General features: G+C 38.2%; 1 protein-coding gene across 1 annotated transcript; it reads left to right on the top strand.

Annotated features, from left to right (window-relative positions):
- The first annotated feature begins 15352 nt into the window (after positions 1-15352).
- LOC106637989 (uncharacterized) lies at positions 15353-18833 on the top strand. The gene is made up of 7 exons (XM_089595794.1): positions 15353-15551; positions 15600-15710; positions 15798-16129; positions 16221-16491; positions 16582-17742; positions 18199-18344; positions 18444-18833. Exons 1-7 carry the CDS (start codon positions 15353-15355, stop codon positions 18831-18833), a joined length of 2610 nt encoding a protein of 869 aa, XP_089451920.1.
- The last annotated feature ends 1816 nt before the right edge of the window (positions 18834-20649 follow it).

Below are 20649 nucleotides of genomic sequence, written 5' to 3'. Positions count from 1 at the left end.
TTAGCATCCTGTTATGGGCTTACAAACCTGCATAAAATTAAATACCCAATTAGAATTATTATTTCTGCAATAGGCACTCCTACGTATACTTTTTCAAAAGTTTTAGCCAACTTTTTATATAAATATAGCCCCAATACAGTATAAATCACAATACAGTATAAACAATAGTTTTCAATTAATAGAAAAACTTAAAAACCAAAAAATCCCATCAAATTACAAATTTTTTAGTTTAGATGTCACAGCCCTTTTTAATAATATACGTATCACCCTAATAGTTTTAGCCCTAACGAAGAGATGGCAACATTATGGCATACATATAAATTTATCATGTACAGAATTTATAGATATTATAAAATTTATTTTACAAAATAATTATTTCGTTTTCAATAGATCATGTTTTAAACAAAAGTTTGGCTGTGTAATGGGTAATCCTCTTAGCCCCATACTTTCTGAATTGGTAATGAATGACTTAGAACAGTAATGTTTAAATAAATTACCCTTTAAACTACAGTTTTACGTAAAATATGTAGATGACTTACTTTTATGTTCTCTAGAGAATAATATAGATGCAATACTACAAACGTTCAACAGTTTTGATCCATATATACAATTTACTTTGGAAAATCCAACACTCAGAATAATAAACTTTTTAGACATTACTATTTACTTTAATTCTGACAAAATCATAACTAACTGGTATAGAAAACCAAGTCATTCAGGACAATATCTTAATTTTGAATCACACAACCCCTTACAACAAAAAATTGGAATAGCTTATAATTTAGTAGATAAAAATATGAAACTGTCTAATAATAAGTTCCATAAAGAAAATTTTGAGATAATTAAAAAATGATTAAAAGCCAATAACTATCCAATAAAATTTATTGATACATACATTAAAAAAAGACTAAACATATTAAATAAAAAAGATAGTTATAAAAATCATTGTATAACCCCATATAATGACTATATTGTCTTACCGTTTTCAAAAGACTATGAATATGAGATAAAGAAGATTTCAAAAAAGTACAATATTAACGTCATTTTTAAAAACATAAATAAGATTAACATAAATAATCAATTAGGGAAAGACAAAATAGAACTGCGTTACAAACCAAATATAGTGTATAAAATTAATTGTCTCGATTGTCATCGGTATTATATAGGTCAATCAAGTAGAACTCTGCAAACACGAGTTGGTGAACACATGAGAGATGTTAAGAAAAAAGATGACAGATCTGCATTGTATTACCATGTGAAAGATTCAGGACACTATATAGATTTTGAATATAGTAATGTACAGATTTTAGATGTTGAAAATGTAAGAAGTAGGCGTGAGGTATCAGAAATAATACACATAAGTAAAAATGTCCATAACTTGAATAGACAATTTGATACACAAAATTTATTATCAATTTTTAAAGAATTTATCGAAAGTAATTTACACTAGTCACAGACAACAGCATAATAACTAAATAAATTTTATTCAAAAATATCATTTTATATAGGTCACGCCTTCTCTAATACATACATTAACCATTTAAAAAAAAAAAAAAAAAAAAAAAAAAAAATGTATGTTCGAGTCGCTTACAGGCTACAGTCAATTAACTAAGATCTCGACAAATGTAAGCGATCACGTAAAGCCCGTAAACTGTGATATAACTTGCTTAAAAAGGGCCTCATTCTAAAGATGCTGAAACAATGCTTTAATTAATAAATAAAGACCATTGGACAGCATTGCCGTTGAAGTCATACTTTAATATTGCAATATCCTGCTGTTTTCAGATTCATAGTATTACAAATAAGTTTCTAAATTTACTCGTAATTTTTCAGACAATAGAGCTTTGTATAAATTAAATGCTGATCCTTCTTTAAACGATAAAAACTGACAAAATGCATAAAATTTGACCAACTCATAGCGTGGAATGGGCTTTTTTTTTTTTACACTTATTTTTTTATTTTAAAGTAGATTCAAAATTTAGTAAATTTTTTTCCATTGAAAAAAAAAAAAAAAAAAAAAAGAAAAATACGGATTAGGGCTTCTGCCAGTCAATAACACTCACCATGTTGGACCTTTTCGCATACTTAATATTTTAGTGCTTATAACGTTAGAGGGCATAAAAATAGTTATGTTTTAAAATTAGATAATCAAAGCTCTAAATTGAGAAGATTTTTAATAAATGAACTAGCTCAATGCACGGTATTTTAAAGATTTTTTTCATTCATTCGCCATGTGGTACTCCAGTGACCAAGAGGTTCTAGACCTATCGCCACGCAGATTAAAAAACAAGCATTATCATTCGCGCTAAACAATGGCGATTAACGCGTGAGATTTTCTTGCGTTTCTAAATTTACTCGTAATTTTTCAGACGAAAGAGCTTTATATGGATTAAATGCTGATCCTTTTTTAGTAAAATCTTACGCATTAGACAGGTGTGCCGCATAAACGCACTTGACGCGTTTAATCTTGTTTTCAATTATCAATTTTTTTTAATTAAAGTAAATAAAATTATAAAGTTTAATAAAATAAATAAAAAAGACCAAGCAAATGCATAAAATCCACTCTTCTTTTTTAAAAATTTCCTGATCAGATTTCTCATTTCTTAAAAAAATAATTAAGTAAAACGGTTTCAATGGTATTTTTTGATTGTTAATATAACAATACCACAAAATCATGAGAAATTAGCTTTTAAATATTTAAAGTTGCAATTACAAAAACACCTATCCACAAAATAAAAATTTTTTTTACACTCTACACACAAATTTTTGACTGAAAACACTGCAAAAAAAATATTGAAGTACTAACAACGATATTTTCTATAATTCTACCCCAACAATTTATGTACACTGATTAGGCCACAAGATTGTATAAACAAAATGAGCATCAGCACGTGCTTGGGCCAAAAAATCACCATAAAAATATACACGGCTCTGGTGATCACGAAGCAGAAACTCTTGAACGCGCCGATAGTGGTATAGATGCTTCCTGGTATCCGCTATCACAGCGTGGACTCTGCTAGGGGTAACATTTAGCTGGCGTCCGAGAGCACGAACTGATGTTCGAGGGTTAGTTTCAAACATGTCCTCAATCAACTCTTTCATTTCTAGAACTAAAACCTCACGTAGGCGACTAGCGTCCCCGCGAAATGGTTAAATGTTGCCCGTTTCCATAAAACGACGGTGACAAGCACCAATCGTTTCTGGATCTGGATGACGACGGAGAGGCTAACGAGCATGGTATTGGCAAGCAACTTCTTCAAGATTTTCTCCAGCAAGATAAGAAAAATGAACCATCTGCGTGATGTCCTCGATTGCGTAGTTTTGCACAGCACTATTTATCACGACACTCACAAACGGACACACCAGACCAAGGCAACCTTCTTGCGCAAAATGATAAATAAGAGGATGATCGATTTTTTACGAAGACCAATGTCCTAATAAGCCTAGCGTATTCTTAAAAAAGTTATTTTTTGTTTAAAAATGAGGTAAGCCTTAATTCCAGCTTAAGATCCGTTGCAAGATTATTACTTAGTTCTTTGTGGGGTGAATTTAATCAACGTCAAAATTTGACAAAGACTAAGGTGATGACGGTCCCAGAGCGATTAATAAAATAACTTACAAGTGCAGAAATTGATGTACATGGTGTTTTACCCGTCAACTATGATACATTGTACGTTAATAAGAATTATAAGACTAAGGCCTTGACGTAATTACCATCAAGTAACATTGTGGTTGCCGTTTTTGTGACAGCACAAGCACGCTTAGAGCTTTTCGAGTATCTGCATTTTCTAGGAGAACGTGCTCTCTATGACAACACAGATTTCGTTCTTGTGTTTCCCGAGAAGGACTGGATGGTTGACCCATTGGCATGACACTAGGCAGCCTCACTGAAAAATTGGCCAATAAAAGAGTTGGCGCATTCATTTTTTCGTTTTTATCCGGTTGACCAAAGTTTTACGCATATAAGATTAGAAAACCCGACGGTAGTCAAGATTATGTTTGCAAAGTAAAAGATATCAATTTAAATTACAGCAATAGTCAAAAGATAAATTTTGTTACGATTCATGAGCTTGTGATGACTAATATTATGGCAATAAAATTGTTGAACTTTTCCATTCGTCGCACAATTTTTCACGATTTAGTGACTCAACTGGTAATAAAAATGTGTCAACCAGTCTATAAAAAAAGATATTTTGACAGCTTGACAACAAGTTATCCGTATGGTTACCAACGTGATGTCGCAGAAGAAGGGATATAATAAATCAGAGTAGTGGAAAACACTCGCTCAGTCGAGGTACGACAAAGCTGTTGGTTAGTTCATTTCACTTTTCATAGCCGATGCATCAACAAGTAAACGACAAGATACGTTCAAAACATAGCAAAGCAAACGCTACATTGACGAGCTCTACGAACGATGATTGTCAAAAACCACTTTTAGAAAAATCATTTGAAAAAAAAATTATAAATATGTTTTCCAAAATAATTTTCTGAATCCGAAAAAAAATGGGTACAGAGTCATGAAAAATAGTGAATACAATTGCAAAAATTAATCCTTTTTAGGATAAACACATTACTCATTTAAACTAGGTAAAAATGTGACTATTTACCTGATTCTCGTATCGGTGTTGCGTCGGATGTTTAATGAAATACGATACATATTCCTAAAAAGATGACATCATCACATTCTTCACCACGAAACTTAAATCATAAATAGGAAAATCATCCTTACGTATCAAAAAATGTATATGATAACTTTATGCTCGTGTCAGCTCATTCTTGAAACCGTTGCGACAAATGTTTCATAAAACTTAATACATTTTTAAAAAACTGTGACATCAGCTTATTCTATATCACAAATCTATAACCTTGAAAAAAACAAATTATCTTGATGTCAGTTACTCGTGTAACGTTAACCTTAAAACTGCCAGGAATAAGGAGGAAACTTTGTAATATGGTAATCTTGATCATGCACAATAGATGCTCTAACCGCCACAATGTTACAAGCCGATTAGCCGCTGGCATGGCAGCGGTGGCGGTGGCATCGAAAAGGACTCGATTGGCAGGTGACCCTGACAGAATGAGCTGATTGGTCACGTGAGCCACCTTTGTCCTAGCCTTCCCAAAGTGCTTGCGGTTCGACGAGCAGTTGATCCACGCTTTCTTGAGGCAGAAGAATCATTTTTTTCCGTGCTCCATGTTTTTTATAGCATTAACAACACCTCTCCGAGGAGCGAACCCAACAAAGCAGGTAAGAAACTTTCTCTCTGTTGTAGGATGATTTTTTTCTTTGACGGCGTATGAATTTCTGCGTTTGCGAGCTTTCTCAGAATTCTGGCGTGTCTTCACAAGCGCTTTTTATGCGCCGCAGTTAGTGAAACGTTCCCTTCGAGAATGTTCAATGCACACTCGCAAATGTGCTTGATTAACGTCTTATCTGCTTTGCACAACAGACCTCTCTGTTGTTCGATATCGAGATGATAAAGAGCTCTTAAAATGGCGACGTGTTTTTGATCAAACGGAAAACGTGGCTTTGGTGCCTTTACAATGATACGATTGGAACTTGGTTCACCATGTTGCTTCTTTTTATCTGTTTCTTACTCATGTTTACATACAGATACGAGTCGTCTGGAAAAATACAAGTTCGAAATCGACAGTTGTCTGGTGTATTTTGCTTGAGATTCAAGAAAAGGTAACCAAATGGTAAGGCAGTAGCGTCCTAATATGCGTCTTGCAAGAACTGAGAATTTTCCAGACACCCTTGTCTCGAAAGATGTAGTATTTGTGCACGATGTCGTGAATTTCTGAACATGACAATGTATTACGAGCTTAGTGATACATCACGTCGACCCCTACCTAGAAAAAATATACTTTGCGTGATAAGAATTACGCTTAAATTGTTATGATGGCTATCTTTAGTATAAAAGTCGACGATACCGCTACTACCGGATGATCCGTGAATTAAATTGTCAATAATTACCAGTTTTGGTCTATGATTGTCCACCCAATGGCTATTTTGCATTAATCCGTCGTAAAACTCAATAATACTCCAGACATAGCGGTAACCAGGCTGACACTCACCGTAACAAGAAATGACTCGCTCGAATCGAGTTTTACTCGTACGGTTTATGGGTCGTAAAAACCGTCTGACAAAAACGGTTCTGCCGCAACTTGTGGGTCCACTCCGTGTACACATCCACGGGTGTTGCCATCGCGTATCTATACTGCCCAACTAAACTCTGTCAAAAAGCTGATTGACCGCAGAGGGGACCTCCGTGGACTGCTCGCCAAACCGCAATCACTTTGGTAAGGCTAGGACAAAGGTGGCTCACGTGACCAATCAGCTCATTCTGTCAGGGTCACCTGCCGATCGAGTCCTTTTCGATGCCACCGCCACCGCTGCCACGCCAGCGGCTAATCGGCTTGTAACATTGTGGCGGTTAGAGCATCTATTGTGCATGATCAAGATTACCATATTACGAAGTTTCCTTCTTATTCCTGGCAGTTTTAAGGTTAACGTTACACGAGTAACTGACATCAAGATAATTTGTTTTTTTCAAGGTTATAGATTTGTGATATAGAATAAGCTGATGTCACAGTTTTTTAAAAATGTATTAAGTTTTATGAAATATTTGTCGCAACGGTTTCAAGAATGAGCTGACACGAGCATAAAGTTATCAAATACATTTTTTGATATGTAAGGATGATTTTCCTATTAATGATTTAAGTTTCGTGGTGTAGAATGTGATGATGTCATCTTTTTAGGAATATGTATCGTATTTCATTAAACATCCGACGCAACACCGATACGAGAATCAGGTAAACAGTCACATTTTTACCTAGTTTAAATGAGTAATGTGTTTATTCTAAAAAGGATTAATTTTTGCAATTGTATTCACTATTTTTCATGACTCTGTACCCATTTTTTTTTGGATTCAGAAATTTATTTTGGAAAACGTATTTATAATTTTTTTTTCAAATGATTTTTCTAAAAGTGGTTTTTGACAATCATCGTTCGTAGAGCTCGTCAATGTAGCGTTTGCTTTGCTATGTTTTGAACGTATGTTGTCGTTTACTTGTTGATGCATCGGCTATGAAAAGTGAAATGAACTAACCAACAGCTTTGTCGTACTTCGACTGAGCGAGTGTTTTCCACTACTCTGATTTATTATATCCCTTCTTCTGCAACATCACGTTGGTAACCATACGGATAACTTGTTGTCATGCTGTCAAAATATCTTTTTTTATAGACTGGTTGACACATTTTTATTACCAGTTGAGTCACTAAATCGTGAAAAATTGTGCGACTAATGGAAAAGTTCGACAATTTTATTGCCATAATATTAGTCATCACAAGCTCATGAATCGTAACAAAATTTATCTTTTGACTATTGCTGTAATTTAAATTGATACCTTTTACTTTGCAAACATAATCTTGACTACCGTTGGGTCTTCTAATCTTATATGCGTAAAACTTTGGTCAACCGGATAAAAACGAAAAAATGAATGCGCCAACTCTTTTATTGGCCAATTCGTCAGTGAGGCTGCCTAGTGTCGTGCCAATGGGTAAACCATCCAGTCCTTCTCGGGAAACACAAGAACGGAATCGGTGTTGTCATAGAGAGCACGTTCTCCTAGAAAATGCAGATACTCGAAAAGCTCTAAGCGTGCTTGTGCTGTCACAAAAACGGCAACCACAATGTTACTTGATGGTAATTACGTCAAGGCCTTAGTCTTATAATTCTAATTAACGTACAATGTATCATAGTTGACGGGTAAAACACCATGTACATCGATTTCTGCACTTGTAAGTTATTTTATTAATCGCTCTGGGACCGTCACCACCTTAGTCTTTGTCAAATTTTGACGTTGATTAAATTCACCCCACAAAGAACTAAGTAATAATCTTGCAACGGATCTTAAGCTGGAATTAAGGCTTATCTCATTTTTGTCGAGATTAATTCCTTCAGTTCCACGGATTTCATCGATATAGAACTCCTTTTGCTTATTAGATATGCAGGTAGGTGGGTAACCCGAAGCTTGTGTTTTTTGTTTAAAAAACTCATTACTATGATGTGCAAATAATTCTTCTTCATCCGTTTCTTGATTACACTGTGTTACCTGATATTAATATATTTTGTAAACATTTCTGAAGATATAACCCACACCACCTTGACTTCTTCGGATGTCCACGTATCTCTTAGAATGCGGTCTCTTTCATCGTCGTGGGTATCGTGTTCTTTCACCGGTAATACAGGATGATGTAAGTTTCTAGGTGGTACTACATCACACGTAATTAATCCATTTACTTGGAAAATATTATTATTGTCACCTACTATTTTTTTACACACATGCAAATATGTGGATACAAAGAGCATACGTTAGCGTATTTATTATTTTCTACATCCTGAAAATCGTACATTTTTACAATGTTTCCTGTTCGCCCACCGAAAAATGAATCTCGTGGATTCAATGGTTTTCTACTCTAATAATTTTTATTTTCTCGAATAAAATTTGGAAGTTCTTTGTTTTCACGAGTTTCTTGGTTAAAGTCGCATTACCATTTTTCTATCAACTCGTAATTCGACATTCTTATGTTTTCGTTAATCATGCAAGTTTTCTCATATCTATAATCCATTGTATCTCCGGTCGTCAAAATGGTATCTCGGTTAATACGATAACACCATGTGCAGCCGTGCCAAAAGCAACCTTGGAATTGTAATACGATTCCACGATGATCATGCACACCATCTAGAGGAGTACAGTATCCATTGACATTTGCACATATGCATTTCACAAAAGGGTCCAACTCAAATTTTTCAAAGGTTTTTCGAATAGCTGAGCAAGCTAATCTTATAACTTACACGTCTTTCCCACAGTATTTTGTAATTTTATTTTTAAAGTCAAATGTACAATTATTTTCTACTTGTTCACTGTACTATTTTAAAAACTGATCTTGATCTTTCGTATGCATGCTATCAGGTGAATATACGTCGAGCGGCGGTACAGGACCTACGTACGACTTATTTTCGGGCTTGTTTAAAAAATGTGAAAAAATACCATTTTCAATTTTCGACAGACCGTACGACTTGGGTAAGCCGCTTAAAGGCATATAAAAGTAATGAAGACTATCGGTAAATTTTATTTTCATAAATTCTATCAATATTATTTTTGATCCGTTTATGATAACGGATGGTACTACGCGTTCGTCGTGTTTTTTCACTATATATTAAAAAATAAATTGAGCATCGAATCCTTGTGCATTGTGAGCTATGCAAATGATCTTGTTAAAATGTTTTTGATGATCCAAAGCTGGATTAACCAACTGTTTGATTGGATAACTTGAAAAATATATTCTTAAATTCCGCAATAATCGCAGCTCATTGAAATATCTTGCACGTTACTACAAGCATTACACACTTGTTGAACAATACACAGATTTACTTCGTGGATTTTTTTTTCCTCATCATCCACGATGGGTGTCGTCTGTTGCCTTTCAAAATCGTAGAATAATATTAAAAAATTAGGTTTTTTGCTGTTCAATTTTAACGGTCGAATGTAACATTGATGAATTACGGGTAAGTACTCTTTGCAGTTGCAACAAAAAAAAATACATTATTGATGTTGATGCTTCTCGTTTGATATTCGCACAGTTTTGCAACATAACAGACAAATTTTAAATTTTTCGCAAACGGTAAAAGATTTATTATATGAACCTTTTTTTTGATGATTCTTTAAACACGTGAAGTTAAAAAATAATCTGTGGCACGAATCACACTTTTTGATGGACCCATCACATCGCAAAGAGGAGATTGCAAACGCTTGTAGCATTTTTTGGAGCATCTGTGATCCTCGATACGCCAATAAATCTTATTGCACGGTATACCGTATCCTCAACTAGTATAGATATTAAATTGCAATTTAGTAGATGCAAACTACTAATAGAACAGAAGTTTTATACATTACTAAGGAGGCTCTTTATTCAAACATATGTATTTTTTAGAATCAATTAATATTGTGGTATATTGGGATATGCATCAAGTAAAACAATATTATAATATGAAAGCCGATTTCATGATGTAAGAAATATTTGTGTTAATAATTGTGCTATACTTGATAAAAAAACTCGCTGCCAAGTTATTGGCAAAAAGCTTTTTTATTTTTTGTTTTAGTGACTTCATTTTGTCAGCTTATTTTATTGTATGTATAATGTTGTTATCAAATTATAAAAGTATGGAACAAAATCATCAATACCTAACATTACTCACCCACATAATTTGTTTTGAGTTCTACCATACTTGTTCTTTCATAGAAAATTTTTACAATCTAAGAGTTTCTGTCATAGGATATCCTTCAACAAAATAAATAATTCTTTAAAGTCGATTAAATCTTAATGATAACAAAACAATAGTCGAAACTTTAATGAGATGTAATACTTACTTAGCTTTACTCTACATGGTAATTGTAAAACCCACTAAGATTTTTTACAAGATTGTCACTTAATACGTACACTGTTACACTACTACGCACAAGTATAGTTTTGCTACAAGCGTTAAATTTATTCTTGGCGCTTATCAATTTAACGCTTGCAGAAAAGTTGTACTTGTGCGTAGTAGTGTAACAGTGTGCGTATTAAGTGATAATCTTGTAAATAATCTTAATAGCTCTATTGAAAATAACCACGTGGTTTTACCACGTGGTAAACCACATAGTTTTACCACGTGGTTTACCACGTAGTTTTTGTCTCAAATTGACCACATAGTTTTTACAACCAGGTGGTTTTTTAAAACCACGTGGTTTTTTTACCAAGAAGCTCGATAGTTTTCATAAATATTACCTTTTTCTTCCTAGTTCCATTGATGAATTTTTTTCTTGTCTTGTTATATACTATCGTAATTAATACTTTTACAAACAGTTTTCTGAGTGATTTCTGTATATGGAGGCTCTTCCGCTCCAGCTTGCTCTATGGAGAGAGGGTGATTGCGCACTGCGCATGCGGCGAACTCCCGAAAATATGAAAGCCTTGGTGCCTATCACCCAATAACTCGAGTTGCTTACTGGCCTCTCTCTTAAAAAATAAAATATTCGTTACAAACTCAAGCGCCTATCACCCGATGACCTAGGGCGCTTACTGGCCACTCTGTTAAATAAATAACTATCAATAAATAACACAAGCACCTATCACCCAATGACTCAAGTTGCTTACTGGCCTCTCCCTTAAAAAATCAAATATTTGTTACAAACACAAGCACCTATCACCCGAAGACCTAGTGCGCTTACTGGCCACTCTGTTAAGTAAATAATTATCAATAACACAATCGCCTATCACCTCATGACCTGGGGCACTTACTGGCAATTCTGTTAAATAAATAATTAATCATAACCCATGCGCCTATGACTTTATGACCCGAGGTGCTTACTGGCAACTACGTTAAATAAAAAATTATAAATGAAACAAGCGCCTATCACTTAGTAACTTAGAACACTTACTAGCAACTCTGTTAAATAAATGATTATTGATAACACAAGCGCCTATCACCTCATGACCCAGGGAGCTTACGGGAAACTCTGCTAAATAGATAATTATTTATTAATAACACAAGCGCCTATCACCTTATGACCCAAGGCGCTTAATGACCACTCTTTTAAATAAATAATTAATAATAAATAACACAAGCGCCTATCACCTGATGACCTAGGGCGCTTACTGGCCACTCTGCTAATAATTAATTATTCAAATAACACAAGCAACTATCACCTCATGACTCGGGGCGCTTACTGGCAAAGTAGTTAAGGTGGCTCCAGTGGCCTCAATGTTAAAATTATAAATAACCCAACCTAGGTTAATGAAATTGAATTATATTCTTTGAATTCCCATCTTTCTATTCGTATAAAAAAAATTAAGGTTGACGATGAAAATTGTAAAAAAATAATGCTTACAAACTCGTAGTTTTAAGACGGGTTGGATAGGAAATGAGAGCTTACGCGATATACAACCTACTGCTGCACTTATATAAATAACCCGTACGGTGTAAAAAACATACTATCTTATATATATACTATTACGCAGTTTTCGATGACATGAGAAAAGTGTCTTGTTATCAAACAAAATCTTTAAATATTTGGAGACTAAGTATACAGTTGCAAGTGCAAGTCAGCTCTCAGCTGTCTGCATTCTGCAGAGTACATATATATAGGTATAACTACTCTTAAACTTAGGAGCGTACCGTAACAGTTCATCAATCAGGGCACCATAAAACTTTTTTGTTTTATTATATTAACTCACTAAAGTAACAGATAAAATGTAGAATATGGCTTACAACAGTCTCTACAATAATTTTATACCATATTTTGAAGAAAATAATGATTAATTTTTAGTCTTCCCATTTTGATACGGCACTAGGCGCTGGAGCCACCTTAAATAAATATGTTCATTTATGAATTTAAGTATCACTGGCAAGTGTCTTTGCGCTGTTGCTGCGAGTTTTCTTCTAATTTAACTCGCGGATTTTGCTGTGCGAGAGGTAGGGGGTCACACTCCCGCAAGGAGTGCGTATTTAATACACTTGTGCGAGTGTGTCTGTTCCCCCTTCCCGCGTATTGTATAAAACATTTGATGAGGCTTGCCGCGAGTAGGTCTGGCTCGAGCAGCACGCTTGCGGGACTCCCCTTGTCCAGACTTCGAGCGAAGTAGACGTACCTACGCAACAGCAATTATACTCAAGCAAGCAGTATAACGCAGCAAAGTCGTTTTTTGAGCTAAAGATGTGCCCAAGCAGCAGCAACACCGCAGAGATTTACTACTCCACGCTGGATTTGTAATTTTAAGTATCCTTATCTCTTAAATGCCTAAACAATAGAGGCAGCATTCACCTAGATAAGAACTGCACAAACGGCTAGCTACTCGTCGTGTCAAGGCAGTGATCTTGTTGAAGCGCTGTAAGTTTTATCTGCACGATCGACTCGCTATTCGTTAAATCAGCAGACAAATTTGAAGCGTAGACAGCTTACTTTGTGAAGCTAATCTAGTCTGAATTTCGAGTATTCTTTGATAGCGTCGCGATATTCTATTATCTCAGAAATTATTGTTAATCTCTTTCTCTTTGGTAAATATATTTGTTGATTGTATAAAGTAAAACAATTTTGTAAATTCTTTACTACACTTCGCAGAAGCTCAAATTTATTCTAAAAAATTAGACAACAAATTTTTACTGTCATTAATTCGGCAGCAGTCCGAATTTGCCCTGGGTTTTTCCATTCGAGGCTTTCGAAGCTTCTTGAGTCTCGAGAAAAGCCCACATATATATATAAATATACATTTTGGTAGCAGAGCGTGGTCGTTTTTCTGGAAAACAGATCTATCGTTATACGCGGCCATCATCAAGGCCACCGTGACGTTATCGAGCACGCAATAGTCTAAAATAAATCGCCACCATCGGAGAGAGAGAGAAAGAGAGAGAGGCATTTGGAGCGCACAAGAAAAGCTATCACCGTCTCCTGTTTGTGAGGATCTTCGTTCCAGTGACCAGGCTTTTTCCCTTCTTCGCAACCTTTACAGCCCCAAGTCAAGCTCGATTTTCGCAGGCCTGTATTCTTCGGTGTTGGACGAGACCAAGTAAAGGGGGAGAGTCGATTGGGACAGTAAGCCTGTGTATACATCGATTTTTTCAAAACAAATCAGCGATTGCTAACGCTACGTTGCTATACTACATAGTATTGAGTACCGTCCTATTCTCTTGAATTAGTCATCATGGAAGAGATTTTAAAATCTCAGCTCAGCGGGTACAAACATATCGTGAATTTTTTTGTAAATTCAACGGAAAAGGCAGGTGCAGGGGCACAAACTGCAGATCATTTCAATACGCGTCTAGAGTTGCTCGAGAGATATTGGTCAAGGTTTGAGGAAGGACACGATGATTTGCTCAAGTTCGAGGATCAATTGAAAGATAGAGAGTATTTTCGCAACGATCTCTATACTTCGGCCGAAGTTGAGTATTCGAGCGCGCGTGCTAGATCACGTGGTGACCTAGCAGAGCTAAATCCGCAACCCCCTCAACAGAACCCACCAGCTTCACAGCATTTTGTACAAAATTTTAACGCGTCTTCTTCTCGATTAACACTCTCAAGCATTTCGTTACCCACGTTCTCCGGCAGCCTAGGAGAATGGGAGAGCTTTAAACAGCGATTTTGCTCGCTAATTAAGGATAAGGTCGATATCCCGCGAGTAGAAAGACTACAACATTTGCTTAACGCAGTTCAAGGTCAAGCGGCGCACCGTTGAAAAGGTCTTGACGCGATTGAAACGAATTTTGATGTAGCGTGGGACAAGCTAGTACGGCGTCCGCAAATTCGCCTTTTTAATACTCTCGAGAACTTGATACAGCTACCGTTAGTCAAAGCTCGCAATGTTCAGGACTTGAATGATATGATATGGACCAAGTCAAGGAAGCTGTTTGAGCGCTTCGTGCCTGACTTGCCCCATTGAGCACTATGATAACTGGTTCGTGCATTGCATTATTAGAAAGCTCGATGTAAACTCTCGAGAAGCGTGGGAGGTTTCGCAGAGTGCAGTTGACGGTTTCTCAAATTATGACGTGTTATTACGTTTTTTAGAGAAGCGTATTCAAACGTTAGAGCAAGCACGCGCTACAACCGAGACCTGTGAATCGCGTGGCAAGAAAGCGAATAATTCGGCTTTTCGTTTTTCTAATCGTGTGACAGCCAATAATGCCCAGACTGTTGAGTTAACAGACTCGAAGTCCGGCCCTTCATGCAATCTTTGTAGAAACAATCACTGGCTGCATTATTGTAGTTAGTTTAATGCTAAAACGCCTTCTCAACGTTTAGAGTTCTGCAAAAAGGCAAAACTTTGTCTTAATTGTTTTAAGAAAGGGCATTTCGCTGACAAATGCACCTCAAAGCATCGGTGTTTTACATGCCGGGCAGCGCATCATAATAAGCTTCATCTGGCTATTTTCAAATTCAGGATTCAAGCAATCGTGGCTTTCCAAAATCGAATAATAATAATAATGCCACACAGATCACTGGCACTGCTGCTACTTCTGCTGATTCAGGCGGTGAAATCGCATCACATAGTGCCTCTGTAGGAGCAACGATACTTCTGGCAACAGCCCGCGTTATAGTTGCCAATTCGGCCGGTTAATCTCTAGAAGTTCGCGCATTAATCGATCCCTGTGCAGAAAAATTATTTATTTCAAAGCGCACGGTGAATTTTCTTAAGCTTGATTCCGAGAAAACTTCGCTTTCGGTGATCGGTGTCGGAGCAGAGACTTCTTCTAGATGCTATTCTATTGCTCATGGTATCCTAAGGACGAACAAAAAACAAAATTTTGCAATGGCTTTTTCGGCTTTAGTTCCTAACGAGCTTACTAGGTGCTTGCCAAAGCAAAAGCTCACGCGAGGGAATTGGCCGCATGTCGAGGGCCTAGATCTAGCAGATCCAGACTATACTGATCCTGCAAAAATCGATGTAATTTTAGGGGCTGATGTTTATCCAGCTTTAATTATGGAAGGTTTGGTCAGGGGTCTGGCAGGTACTCCACTAGCTCAGCAATCGGTATTCGGTTGATTGCTAACTGGAGCTATCGATTCTGGTAATCCGCAAAGCTCGTCGATTCGCGCGTTTCACACGCACACGGAACCTTCGCTATCTCAACTTGTCTCAAGATTTTGGGAGATAGAAGAAGTTCCTCGTAAGTCCTTGTTGACCACTGACGAAGAAAAGTGTGAGGAGCTTTTCACAAATTCGTATTCTCGCAATGAAAATGGTCGTTTTGTAGTTCGTCTACCTTTCGCTAAGAGACCTAATTTTCTTGGCTCTCGTGATATTGCTGCAGCGTGTCTGGCTCGCTCTGAGCGGCGACTGCAGCACAATTCTCAACTTGCTGAGCGCTACAAGGCTTTCATGTGCGAGTATATTGAGCTGCAGCACATGGAGTCTGTTTCGGTATCACAAATCAACAGGCCCAGTTTTTATATGCCTCATCATGCAGTAGTAAGGCCCGACAATATAGAAAAAATCCACGTAGTCTTCGACGCGTCGCAAAAATCTCGCAATGGGATCGGCCTTAATGATTTGCTCTTGCCTGGCCCAAAGTTGCAGACCGATATCGCAATAGTCTTAACACTTTGGAGGCAATTAAGATATGTGCTTACTTCTGACGTTATCCGGATGTTTAGGCAAATACTGGCACATCCCAAAGATGCGGATTGGCAGTGAATTCTCTGGCGAGGATAGCAATCAGCCGTCGAAGGACTACAGATGCACCACCGTGACGTACGGCACTGCGTCTGCTCCATTTTTAGCTCTTCGCGTGATGAAGCAGCTGGCCATCGATGGAGCTGCCGACTATCCAGATGCCGCTGCAATCCTGCAACATACGCTCTATGTTGATGATCTCTTCGCCAGAGCAGACACGGTTGAAGAAGCGCTGCGACGACGTGACCAGCTGATTGCTCTGTTAGGGACTGCTGGTATGGCCCTTAGCAAATAGGCAGCGAATGAACCACAGCTGCTATCAGGTTTGATTTAAACGTCTACGGGTGTGGTAAATGTAAAAGCAGACGAGGTAATATCTACTCTTGGCCTTAAGTGGCTCCCCCAAGAAGATAAATTCATGTTTTCGGTCACCGAAACGCACTCACCATGCGAAGTAACAAAACGCTTAATCTTGTCTGATATTGCTCGTTTGTTCGACCCTCTAGGATGGCTAGTACCAATGATTATCGTTGCCAAAATCATTATGCAAGATTTGTGGATCGATAAGGTGGACAGGGACGCGCCTACAACGCAGTCTCTGCAAGCTCGATGGTTGCAATTCCGAGCCAATCTTTCAGACGTACCAAGGATCCAAATTCCAAGGTGGATAAACATGAAGGAGAATGACGACTGGCAGCTGCACGGATTTGCCGATGCCTCACAAAGGGCTTATGCTGCAGCAGTTTACTTAGTGGTGCCTGGGTCTACGCCTATGCTGCTTGTAGCGAAAACCAAGGTCGCGCCTACGAAGGTGCAGTCGCTGCCAAGGCTGGAGCTCTGTGCTGCTACACTGTTATCTCGACTGACTTCGTATCTCCTTAATTCGTTGCATCGTCCACTGACAGCGATCCACTGCTGGTCAGACTCACGAGTTGTACTGAAGTGGTTGAAGGATCACCCGTCCAGGTGGCAAACCTTTATTGCCAACTGTACAAGCGAGATCATCACTCGGATTCCATCAGCTATTTGGAGGCATGTGAGATCTGCTGACAACGCTGCGGACTGTGCAACGCGAGGCCTCAGTCCCGCAGACCTTGCTACATTTCGGCTCTGGTGGCACGGACCCGCTTGGCTTCCGCTACCAGAAGCAGCCTGGCCGTCATCCGTCCCTTTAAGCGCTCAAGCCATTGAGGAGACGCATGCTCTTGCAGCCAAGGAGAGGAATGACGAGGAAGCCAGTTTGGTCGCAGGTTGCATCTGTTTGCCGTCGCTGCAAAAGTTTTCTAATTTTGAGAAAATACTGCGCATCTTGGGCTACTGTGGGCGCTGGCTTCGGAAACCAGATGATAAGCCACGAGAAAGTAACAAATTCATCTCACTACGGGAGAGGGCTTTTGCCCAAAATTTTTGTTACAGAGCCATCCAGCAACAACATTATAAGGAGGAGCGAAAGAAATTGCTAGCGAATAAGCCACTTTCTAAGCGTAGTCCGCTGGCTCGTCTCAGTTCTTTTATCTGCGAACGGGGTTTGATCTAAGTGGGAGGTCGACTACATTATTCGCCGATACCTTACAACGAGAAGCATCCAATTGTGCTACCAGGGGGATGCATTCTGGTCAAATGACTCGTCAAAGAAGTGCACAAGTTAACGCTTCATGGTGGTACGCAACTTATATTGTCCCATATCTACCGCTCGCTCTGGATCACTTGAGGCCCGGCCGTAGCAGCAGGAGTCTACAGGCAATGCGTCTGCTGCTCAAGATTTGATGGCAGATGCTCTGCCCAGCAGATGGGCCCCTTGCCTGCTGACCGAACGACGCCGTCTCGTGCATTTGCCATTACCGGACTGGATTACGCAGGGCCCATCCCTGTGCTGTTTTTCAGAGGCCGAGGGGCAAAATCTACAAAAGGCTACGTCGCAACATTTATTTGTTTATTTACGCTAGCTATACACATTGAAATTGTTTCGGATTAATTCACAGATGCTTTTCTTGCAGCCTATGCACGGTTCTGCGCTCGTAGAGGGGTTTGCAAGAAGCTTTATTCGGATAACGCAACAACCTTTAAAAAAGCTGATAAGGAGCTGCAACCGCTCTTCACCAAGTCGTCACCCTTTATGGACAGCGTGGTATCAACTTTGGCTACCCAATGCACCCAATGGTCGCTCATTCCGCCACGTTCCCCACATTTCGGCGGACTTTGAGAAGCGGCGGTGCGTATTTTCAAGCACCACTTCCGTAGAGTCATCGGAGATCACTCGCTTACCTTCGAGGAGCTGTCGACGTTGGCTGTGAAAATCGAGGCATGCCTTAATTCTAGGCCACTGTGCCCCCTCAGCACAGATCCCAAAAACACAGTCGCTCTCACTCCGGCGCATTTTTTGACGGGCTCATCTTTGCTGTCATCTCCGAAGCCGTACGACGAAGCAACTCAGCCCATTTCACTCAACGACCGGTGCAGGTTTCTGGGCAACCTTAGAGACTCCTTTTGGTCACGTTGGAGAAAGGAGGTCCTACAGTTTTTGCAGCGTCAAAATAAATGGTTGGACCCAGAGCCAAACTTGCAAAAGGGGGACGTCGTTTTGTTGACGGACGAGCTCTCGCCTCCAACTCAGTAGCGCCTTGGCTTGGTCATCAAAGCACATCCGGGGGCTGACGGGCTTGTGCAAGTTGTCACTGTCAAGACGGCAACATCCACGTTCACTCGTTTAGTAGTGAAGCTTGTGAAACAACCTACTGAGCCAGAGCTTGTCAACTTTTACGACCAACTGCCGACAAAATCCGCTTCGGCTACAGAAAAAAAAAAAAATAAATAAAAATGATTGTAAAAAATCCAAAGAAGTAAGGTAGCTTTCGCGGCTAGTGTAGTTAATTGAATCTTTTGTAATTTTGTTATTTCTCTATTTTTTTTTTTTTTTTTCTTTCTTATTTACTATAATGTTTTTGTTTCTTTAGCCTCCATGCATTCTAATGCTACTCAATCTCGATAAATAACATAGGGATAGCTTCTAATCCACACATAGGATTTCCTGTCCCGTTAAAATTAAAAGCTTTTTTTTTTCTTTCCTTTTTCAATTTATTTTGATTTTTTTTGATGCTTGTTGTGTCAAGGCGGGCGATATGTTCATTAATAAATTTAAGTATCGCTGGCGAGTGTCTTTGCACTGTTGCTGCGAGATTTCTTTTAATTTAACTCGCGGATTTTGCTGTGTGAAAGGTACAGGGTCACACTCCCGCAAGGAGTGCGTACTTAATACACTTGTGCGAGTGTGTCTGTTCCCCCTTCCCGCGTATTGTATAAAACATTTCATGAGGCTTGCCGCGAGTAGGTCTGGCTCGAGCAGCACGCTTGCAAGACTCTCCCCGTCCAGACTTCGAGCGAAGTAGACGTACCTACGCAACAGCAATTATACTCAAGCAAGCAGTATAACGCAGCAAAGTCGTTTTTCGGGCTAAAGATGTGCCCAAGCAGCAGCAACACCACAGAGATTTACTACTCCACGCTGGATTTGTAATTTTTTGTACCTTTATCTCTTAAAGGCCTATTAGCCTACTACTAAGCAATAGAGGCAGCATTCAACAAGATAAGAACTGCACGAACGGCTAGCTAATCGTTGTGTCGAGGCCGTGATCTTGTTAAAGCGTTGTAAATTTTATCTGCACGATCGACTTACTATTCGTCGAATCGGCAGACAAATTTGAAGCGTAGACAGCTTGCTTTGTAAAGCTGATCTACTCTCAATTTTGAGTATTCTTTGATAGCGTCGCGATTTTTCATTATCTCAGAAATTATTGTTAATCTCTTTCTCTTTGGTTAATATATTTGTTGATTGTTTAAAGTAAAACCATTTTGTAAATCCTTTTACTACTCCTCGCAGAAGCTCAAATTTATTCCAGAAAATTAGACAACAAATTTTCACTGTCTTTATATGTATATGTATATGTGTTTAGTGAAACTGACTTATGCAGACTTTGTGTGCTATTAAGGATAAATAATATGGACAAATTATGTGGGGATTTGCATACTCATAATATTTGCCCTCTAACTTCTCTGGTCATTGGCGTATTTTCTGCTGCAAAGATTAATGATGCCAGATATTTTCACCTGGCACACATTTATACACGTCTTCTAAATGTTTTTAAACTTTGTAAGATTTTTGAGCCCCTACCCATGCTGGTACGTTTGGCACTACGTAAATTTTGTAAAACTGCTATTTCATTTGGATCTTTTTAATTGTCCCTAATCTCACGTTCTTCATCTCTTATATTCTGAATGTAGTTTCTGAAAGGTTTGTTTTCACTATTTATGGAAGATTCCTTGTTAAAACCTACGGAATTAAATATGTTTCATTTAATAGATTTTGATCCACTGAATAGAACGGTGTCCTTGTTTATGCCCTAAGTGAAGCAAAATCTTGAGATATTAAAGATGAA

The sequence above is a fragment of the Copidosoma floridanum genome, unplaced genomic scaffold, assembly GCF_036245765.1.
Source record: "Copidosoma floridanum isolate Cflo_tuat_1 unplaced genomic scaffold, Cflo_Japanese_pri ptg000028l, whole genome shotgun sequence".
Taxonomy (NCBI): Eukaryota; Metazoa; Arthropoda; class Insecta; order Hymenoptera; family Encyrtidae; genus Copidosoma; species Copidosoma floridanum.
The sequence above is the reverse complement of the archived record's forward strand: the minus strand, read 5'-3'. Positions and strand labels throughout refer to the sequence as shown.